This window comes from Littorina saxatilis, linkage group LG14 (genome assembly GCF_037325665.1).
Source record: "Littorina saxatilis isolate snail1 linkage group LG14, US_GU_Lsax_2.0, whole genome shotgun sequence".
Classification (NCBI taxonomy): domain Eukaryota; kingdom Metazoa; phylum Mollusca; class Gastropoda; order Littorinimorpha; family Littorinidae; genus Littorina; species Littorina saxatilis.
This window is the reverse complement of record NC_090258.1, coordinates 8,017,118-8,027,117: the sequence shown is the minus strand read 5'-3', so window position 1 is coordinate 8,027,117 and position 10,000 is coordinate 8,017,118. Positions and strand designations below refer to the sequence as shown.

The 10,000-nt window shown below is 41.3% G+C and overlaps 1 protein-coding gene across 1 annotated transcript in view; it reads right to left on the bottom strand.

Moving 5' to 3' along the window:
• Positions 1-10,000, bottom strand: part of LOC138947035 (uncharacterized) — an 82,850-nt gene that overhangs the window by 17,651 nt on the left and 55,199 nt on the right. Inside the window, exons 3-4 of the mRNA XM_070318463.1 lie at positions 5,399-5,579; positions 4,530-4,697 (exon numbers count right to left, since the gene is read on the bottom strand). Of these exons, the coding sequence (XP_070174564.1) occupies positions 4,530-4,697; positions 5,399-5,579 (349 nt within the window). The remainder of the gene's footprint in view (positions 1-4,529; positions 4,698-5,398; positions 5,580-10,000) is intronic.

The window sequence follows — 10,000 nt, the reverse complement described above, 5'->3', positions numbered from 1 at the left end:
AGACTAACACTGACCGATTACATAGAGTCACTTTTTCTCAAAACACTGCTTTGTGCAGAAAACATTCACAACCATAACTAAACTAATCTGTTTTTAGTACGCTTCTGATTCTTTTCTATAATACAATTTGCCAAAGAAACCTTCCTATGCTTCGAAAAAAAAAATCAAATCATGTCTTGACTTTCAAATGTACGCGCCTGTGTATGCGTGTGTCACTGAGTGTGTGTGTGTTTGTGTGTGTGGTGTGTGTGTCAGGGCCGGACTACCGGGGGGGTTATGGAGGTTGCGCACCCCCCCCCCCCTAGCCTAAACATGTACCTCACTTATTTAAAACATTTTTTATTATTGTTTATTTTATGCCGTTTCATGCAAGGAGCGACCATTTTCCTATCTCAAAATATGACCTACCCATCAGCTTCAGGGGGCGAAGACCCCCACAAGGGGCTCTTCCTCTTGACCCCGCCAGGGGGAACATCCCCCTGGACCACCGCTGGCAACACCCCCCTCCTCTTCGCCTAGTCCGGCCCTGTGTGTGTGTGTGTGTGTGTGTGTGTGTGTGTGTGTGTGAGTGTGTGTGTGTGTGGTGTGTGTGTGTGTGTGTTTGTGGATGTGTGAGTGTGTGTGTGTACGGTGTGTGTGTGTGTGTGTGTGTATGGTGTGTGTACCACGGTGTATTTAAGAGAGAGAGAGAGAGAGAGAGAGAGAGAGAGAGAGAGAGAGAAAGGGAGAGAGAGACTGAAAGAGAGAGACTGAGACAGAGAGACTGAAAGAGAGAGACTGAGAGAGAGAGAGAGAGAGAGAGAGAGAGAGAGAGAGAGAGAGAGAGAGAGAGAGAGAGAGAGAGAGAGAGAGAGAGAGAGAGAGAGAGAGAGAGAGAGAGAGAGAGAGAGAGAGATGGTGGCCCACCCCCTGTCGCCGTCGCCGATAAGTCCTACACGTGTACGTTTTTTTTTAGGTCGCGCCGTTTCACGCGCACTTGGTCTGCTTATATATATGCCCAGACAGTGTCTTTATGTTTTATAGTAAGGCTGCTCTGACATTTGCTCAGAATAATATTTCTTTCGTTAAAAGCTTCTGTCAACAGCACAGCAATTTCACTGTCAGTAAATGATGCAGAACGTCCCTCCGTAGCTACTTTAATTTTGGGCACACGTGCCTTGCCTTTTCTGTTGACTGCCATGTTTACAGAAACGTGCGCATGCGTATTACTAGGGATTCCCTCAATTTCCGCGACCTTGACCTTAATACTCTCGATGTCACTACTTCGGCGTTGAAGTCAGTTCATGCATAATGAACAGTTCGGAAGTTAAGTTCGGGAGTTCCCACTTCAGAAAGAGGCCTCTATTTCCAGTGTTTCCTACTTCTAGTTCATGCATACGGACCCTGATTGGATCTCTTTTTTGTGTGTGATTGGTTCTCTTAAAGGGAAGCAATCGCTGTCAAAATCATATTTCATAATGTGTTGTTACTTCCCTTCAATCGGGATTAGCTCCTTGACGAACAGAGGATCATACTCATAGAGTGATACAGCTGTGAAAAAATGTACGTTGAAAATAAAATGCTTTGCAATAATGCCCATCACGATCACGAAAACAAATGACAATCACGATCACGAGACTGGATTTTTTTGTCATCACGGATCACGGGCAAAGTTCCATCACGATCACAGAAATGAAAATTTTGGCAATCACGGTCACAGAAAGGTCAAAAAACACCAATCACGATCACGATTTTAAACCCTTTGGGGCCCTCAGGGCTCAACCGCTGAAAGATGAAGATGCTGACAAGCTGTGGCAAATCCAGAAGCAATCCTGAATACTCTGTGGTGGCAAAACACAGTCAACTTTGGTCTGCACAGCGTGACTCCTCACAGGCACATGCAGTGGGGAGACGTGGCCTTGCATGAAGACAGTAGTGGCAGAGAATATCTCCAATTTTGCGAAAGACAATCCAAAACATGCCAGGGTGACAATCCAAAGTCTGTGCGTGATGTCTGTCCGAAAGCTTGGGCGTCGAACGATATTAAGCGCTGCCCTGTCGCAATTTACAAAACATACGCAGCTCTCCGACCAAAAGGTTACTCCGAGACAAGTTCTCCCTTCTATTGTGCAACAAACAGAAAAGTTGCACCTGAAGAATTTCCATGGTTCAAGCGCCAACCTGTTGGCGTCAACAAGTTGTCAGCAACCATGAAAAACATGTGCAGAAAAGCTGGGATCATCAACCCGAGGTACACCAACCACTCTGCACGCAAGTTCCTAGTGCAGAAACTTTCTGAGAATAACGTTCCTCCGACCAAAATAATGCAGCTATCTGGGCACAAAAACAGAGTATTAACAATTACAGCAGCATTTCCCAAGAGGAACACCGTGGCTTCAGCCCGATGCTAAACGGCACTGCACCGGTCTCGGAGCTGTCGCCAGTGTCGGCAGACGACACATTGGTTTCGCCCGCATCGGCCACTTCAACTCCAGCCGTCTCCACTGCCACTGCCACAATCACATCCCAGGAAACGCGAACAACACTGTTTGCAGGGCCTGTGCAGGTTGGTACCATCAACATCAACCAATATCTGTGCAGTCACCAAACCGAGAACTGACCATCTGAAAGCTGTCGACTCGCCTGGCTCCGACTTGACTGTCATCCTATCGCGGAAGGATAGGCTTTGCTGTTGTTGTTCCTTTTGGTTTCTTTTATCCTGTGGCCACTGCTTTTCTTTTTATCTGGTATATTTTGAAGTGACCAGGATTTCGTTGTTGGAATTTATTTCATCAATGTTCAATATTAAACTTAACAGTGTTAACATAGGCGAACTACTTTTTCCTAGTTTGAGAGTGTGTGTCATGGCGGAGGAATGAATGTCAAATTGAGTAAAGTGGTTTGAAGTTCTAAAGCGGGTTGATCCAAAGGCAATAGCGCTGTCGGTGACTTTTAGTTAGATCTGGCACAGAAGTATGCAATGTAGGATAAACAGAATTTGTTTGTTTGCTTAACGCACAGTCGACCACGAAGGGCCTTAGGATAAACAGAATACTACATGGCTTGCTGTGTCGTACCAGATTTACACTCGTTGCTTTTTCAAATAGTGAACAGCTCGCTTTGGCTCGCAGTTCACTATTTAAAAGACAAAAGTGAGAGTATGACTTATGCAATGACGTATTTTGCAGCAGTGACGTATGTTTCATGCATTGAAGAACTGTTGCATTCTTTTCCTTCAAAAGCATTCTCTTTTGCAGAATACGAGGAAGGATAGTTTTTTTTAGAAGTTCACTGATCACTGCAACTTACAACCTATTAAAAAATGAATAGATATAACAATGAACGATTCAGGTTGCCAAAGCAAATCGAACTATGATTCGAAAAAATCTCTTGTCCGTAAGCATTCGTAACTCTCCGTACGTAGGCCTACTTGGCAGGGTGGGTGCTTCGATCGTCTGCTCCTCCAAAACAGAGACATTTATGGAGCGACCTACACGAAAAAGCCCGCCCAGCCAACAAACGCAACAGAACAATCAGGGCCGGACTAGGCTAAGAGGAGGGGGGGGGGGGGGGGGGGATTGCCAGTGGTGGGCCAGAAGCTGATGGGTAGGTCATATTCTGAGATAGGAAAATGGTCGCTCCTTGCATGAAACGGCATAAAATAAACAATAATAAAAAATGTTTTAAATAAGTGAGGCACATGTTTAGGCTAGGGGGGGGGGGTTGCGCAACCCCCATAACCCCCCCCCCCCCCCCCCCCCCGGTAGTCCGGCCCTGACAATAATAGTAAACTGTTATCACTGACTGAATCAATTGTCATGTTTCATGAGTACATTCGATTGAAATCAAAACACAATAACATAGCCTACACCTATTAATATCGGCGATTGAAAGTGACAGTTCAGGCCAGCTGCTGTCCAGTGTAGTGTCTGTGCAAAGCCATCTTTTCTTCCCCGAATTGCCAAGGCAAAGTACCCTTATTATAAAATATCCGTTGTTTTGTTAATCAAAACACTCACTGTCCACAGCTAAGGGAAACGCACTATACCTGCCCAGGTTGATCCAAGTTCAGGCCAGAGCTGGTGACCAGTGTATTAATATTTTATGTTCAACACTATATTCTCTTGCCTGAGTTGACGCACCATACAAAATATATTTTGCTTTGTAAATCCAAAATGTCACTGCCCACTGCTAAAGAAACTCAGTATACCTGTCCAGGTTTATCCAGGTCCAGCGTCAATTCAGGCAAGAGCTGGTGTTCAGTGTAGTGTCTGTATAACGCCATCTCGTCATCCCCGAGTTAACAAGACGATTTATTTAAAAACATTTTTGGTGTAAATCCAAAAATTCCTTGTCCACTGCTTAGAACAATGCACTATACCTGTCCAGGAAGTTCCAAGTCCAGCGTGAGTTCAGACCAGGGCTGATGTCCAGTGAAGTGTCTGTATAACGCCATCTCGTCATCCCCGAGTTAACAATACGATTTATATCAACTTTTGTGTGTGTAAATCCACAAATTCATTGTCTACTGCTAAGGAAATGCACTTTACCTGACCAGGTTTATCCAAGTCCAGTGTCAGTTCTGGCCATGGCTGGTGACCATTGTAGTGTCTGTATAACGCCATCTTGTTCTCCTGAAGATGGCGCTTCAGGGGGTCGGTGGCCAAAGTGTCTCTGTCCACAGCGAAGGGCAGGTCACACATCTCACATTCGTCCTCCTGGACAGAGGGCATAATAATAATGTCGCTACCCCAAAAGTCAAGGGATTTCGTTTTTGTCCCTTGACTTTGGAGATGACAAGAAAATATCGGGTGCAAAAACGTGGTTTGTAAAAAGTAAAAAAAAAAAAAAAAAAAAGTGATTGCCTACCTTCCTACCCTAATTGTTTTGGCTATGTTATCTTAACCACACCTATTTTGGGGGGGGCCTAAGAGTAAAAAAAAAAGCGACAGTGCTAGAACTTTTCAAATAACATTTTAATTTCTTTAGAAGGATCTCATGAACATGATCCACGAGGTCAAAAGCTTTTTTTAGGTCCAAGAAAACATCCCCAGAAATGTCTAACCTATTAATGGATGAGTACCACGAATCAGTTGGCAGAATTACATGAATGTTGAGAGCGAAAGCCAGACTGAAGTTGATGCAAAAGGTTGTGGTCCGAGAGAGAGAGAGAGAGAGAGAGAGAGAGAGAGAGAGAGAGAGAGAGAGAGAGAGAGAGAGAGAGAGAGAGAGAGAGAGAGTTTATTTAATATATTTATTTGGGAATAAGTGTGTATGTAATCATGTGAGTGTGCGTGTGCGTGAAAAAAAAGAGAGAGAGAGCATATGTATATGTTTAACAACAACAACAACAACAACAACAACAACAACAACAACAACAACAACAACAACAACAACAACAACAACAACAACAACAGACCAAAAAGTTCACAGCATTGCCATAGGATATTCGAGGCCTGTGCAGACCCGTTTCTCGTTCCACTGTCCCTCCATCAGGAGATGACCCCATCAGACTGTTGTGCATGTTGAGGAGGACGAAAAGCAAGACGATGGTTCCCATGAAGAGCGTCAGACCCTTGTACTGTCGCCATTTTCGTAGTCTGCACAGATGAAAAAAGAAAGTGTAATGGAAATACTGTATCGATGGACAGTACATGTACAGATCTGCAGATTGTATATGTGTTTTTTGTTTGTTTGCTTAACGCCCAGCCGACCACGAAGGGCCATATCAGGGCGGTCAGATTGTATAAGACGCGACACGATTTAATACAATCCAATACAATTTAATTACTAATACATCGCCCACGTGGTAGGAAATACACTCCGACTAACCGTGCCCCCCCCCCCCCCCCCCTATTAAAAAAAGGAAAACAAATCCAATGTCAATGCCGTCCGATTTCAATGCCACTTTCATGACACACCGTTTCAAGTTTTACGTCATGTGTGACCTCATCACAATCAGTAATGTTATTATATACAGCTATTCTGATGAACATGTGGGGGAATTCTGGGGCTGTGATTGGATGGTCTCTTCCGATCATCAAAGCATAATGCTGCGGAAGTCAGCCATTTTTCTCAATATCCAAAAGCATATTGTCAATAACAAAGACGCATGGTTCCGGTTTCTTCCACGTGTATAAAGTACACGCATACCTCGCCAGGTTTGTTTCTGTGACCAGTCGACAGACGATGCCATTTGCTTTGTGTGTGTGTTTTTGTTGTTCTAGGGCCATGAGCCCTAGTACTACGCTGGCGTTGGCTCACATGTATGTATAGCTGAAAGCTTATGGGTGTCGGCAGGCGTTTGCGCATGCGCTTATGTCGTCATCAGTTTGTGTACACAGGACGTTTGTGTATACAGTATACGCCCCCATTCTATACGGTTAGTTTCGAGGTTGACCATGGGCAGCGCCATTTTGTTGTGAAATACGTCATAAGTTTGTGTACACAGGAAGTTGTGACATCCGTCACCCTATGGGAGGGGTGAAGGCAACATTGTTGTTCATCTGTAGAAAGTTGTAAAATCCGTCACCCTATGGGAGGGGTGAAGGCAAAATTGGTCTTCACAGAGTTTGTGTAACACAGGAAGTTGTGAAATACGTCACCCTATGGGAGGGGTGACGGCAAAATTGTTCCACAAAAACATCATAGGTCGTATTGTGCAGGGTCAACTGCAACAAACTCAAACCGAGCCATTCATATCAAGCTGTATTTGAGTGACTTATATACCGACATTTTTATTTCTTATTTTCAGCACAGGTGTAGGAAAAATCATGAACCAAAATGTTATTTATTTTCTAATTTAACATTTTTTTTACAAATGTGACCATGGTCTTTTAAACATACAGTGATATTAAACATTGTTATGTTAAAAAAAAGAAAAAAGAAAAAAAGCTTTTGTGCACAAATCAGAAAATACATTGTACATTTTACCTACAGGCCAAACTGTGTCTGTTGGCGGCAAAGGACCCAGCAAGTTGCTATTTTTAGATCAGTGGCGCGTACATTTGGATGTGTCCACTGATAGTAGGTTTGGTTGTGATCAATCAGAATGATGTGGGAATAAAAATGTATGATAGTTTGGTATGATGACATGTAATTCACATATGCTGAAATGTAATATTATACATGATAAAATACTATTATGGCTGTTGCCGTGACCATGAACCCCAAGAAAGGTTTAATGTTATGTAAAATCAAAATACCAAAATCAAGCACCTACTAATCTGGTCTACGGTGCGGGAAGATTGAGGCCTTCGTGAAATGTTCAATGTTGGCCAATAATAATTTTAACAATGTACGTACGTTGTGTCGTTTTTTATTATATTTAGTCAAGTTTTGACTAAATATTTTAACATCGAGGGGGAATCGAAACGAGGGTCGTGGTGTATGTGTGTGTGTATGTGTGTGTGTGTGTGTGCGTGCGTGCGTGCGTGTAGAGCGATTCAGACCAAACTACTGGACCGATCTTTATGAAATTTGACATGAGAGTTCCTGGGATTGATATCCCCATACGTTTTTTTCATTTTTTTGATAAATGTCTTTGATGACGTCATATCCGGCTTTTCGTGAAAGTTGAGGCGGCACTGTCACGCTCTCATTTTTCAACCAAATTGGTTGAAATTTTGGTCAAGTAATCTTCGACGAAGCCCGGGGTTCGGTATTGCATTTCAGCTTGGTGGCTTAAAAATTAATTAATGACTTTGGTCATTAAAAATCTGAAAATTGTAAAAACAAATACAAATTTATAAAACGATCCAAATTTACGTTTATCTTATTCTCCATCATTTGCTGATTCCAAAAACATATAAATATGTTATATTCGGATTAAAAACAAGCTCTGAAAATTAAATATATAAAAATTATTATCAAAATTAAATTGTCCAAATCAATTTAAAAACACTTTCATCTTATTCCTTGTCGGTTCCTGATTCCAAAAACATATAGATATGATATGTTTGGATTAAAAACACGCTCAGAAAGTTAAAACAAAGAGAGGTACAGAAAAGCGTGCTATCCTTTTTAGCGCAACTACTACCCCGCTCTTCTTGTCAATTTCACTGCCTTTGCCATGAGCGGTGGCCTGACGATGCTACGAGTAAAATGGCATTGCGTTTCATTCTGTGAGTTCGACAGCTACTTGACTAAATATTGTATTTTCGCCTTACGCGACTTGTTATGTTTTATTTTGTTGATCAATTGATAAATATGTCTTCCCAACATATTACAAATCAAACAGAAATAAAGTCTTAGAGAACTACAATAATTATTGTTGCCGTCAAAACCTTGCAAGGCCTCAACAGAAATATGTATAGACTGGATCGCCAACTTCGCCGCGCCGCGCTCATTGGCTCAGTATTGAACTTGCGTCAAGGCCGATGCGCGTAGATTCCCAGAATGTTTACTTTCGGTTAGATTCTTCGACAGCATTCGCAGAGGTGACTGCCGTTACAGAGGTGAGTAAAACTGACCATCGAAAGGAAAATAAGATTCATATTGGTAATACTAATAACATACTTGAACAAGCATGTATCTACCAAAACTGTATGGGAGCACATAGTTGGAAAGGCGTGGTGAAGCGATCAAATCGAATTGTCCGTCTCAGTCAGTGCACCAGACAGTCACCACAATTGAACGTCACTGTCTGTATTTTGTATGTAAGCAGAGCTTCCAAACTAGTTAAATCCTGATGTAGTTTACAAAAACAAAACAAAATCTCATTCCTGTTCCATTGTTCTTGTAGTTGTGATATATTCTACTCTAGTGAAACTGAAAGTAAGTGTTATGAAAGCAGAAAAACCGGATTGAATCAGGTAATTGGGTTGGGAAAGTTTTGCTAAGAAATCCTGTTATTTCCCTGGGTTAATAAGCATCTCTTTGTCCAACTATTTACACAATTTATTTGACTAGTTTGTGGTTTCAATTGAAATTATTGTTGTATTTATTTCTAGACTACAAGAACTTGCAGTTGCTGATACATTCATTCATCATTGATTGCATTTCATTGTCACAGCACAAAACACTGAATGACACATACTGATTGACGAGCATGGCAATAGCCTTCTCGTTTTACAGTATAGGTACTGATAGTTACATGCAAGTTTGAATATCACTTTGAACACTGCCACATTCAGTTCTTCTCATCATTGAATAATTTTGTTTCAGGAAACAAGCACCACTTTTGTTGTTGATGAAAACCCAATACAGTCAGAAGTGTGTCAAGCTCAAAGTACTATTTCACAAAAGGTGAGAAGTTATTCGTTACATTTGCAACATTTATTGTTAAAAATTATTAAACATAAAGGCAGAATTTGTTTGTCTTGTGATTGTGATGCCTACAACTACACCCGCTGGTGATTTCTCAGTCAAGTTACTGCAGATTTGTGTATATTTCAGTCTCATGTGGTATTTGCCATATTTTTGTGTGAACATGTGTATTTTTCAAGACTTAGATTCTGTGATAACATAAAATACCATAACACATTTTGACACCAGTGCATCATATAATATTTTTGGATAATTCTCATTACGCATGATTTTTTATTGTGTCATTGTGTGTACATTTACATGTGTTTTTAAATGTCAACAGGTGACAGTTCCACTTCTGGAAGAGGTGTGCAGTGAGATTGCAGAAAATGAATGCCTGTCAGCTGATCTGTGAAGCCATGTTAAAACCTTGGACTGTAAGTGTTTAGGGAAACACTGTATGAATGAATACAATTTTGTTGGAGTAGTGTTTTCACTTTTGCTTATAATGTAAAACAATTTCAAGTTTAAATTTCAAGTTATTCAGTTACGCTGAGAATAAGCTGTCATATATACATGACAAGTAAGCAGTGCTCCCTGTATGGCATACGTGTAATTATTGTTGATCATTCGCGTACACATTCCAGACTTGTCAATGTGCAAGTGTTCTTTTTGGATACAATTGTGTGTGTGTTTCCCCAAGATATGGACTAATAAAAATCTATTATTGTATATATATATATATATATATATATATATATATATATATATACAG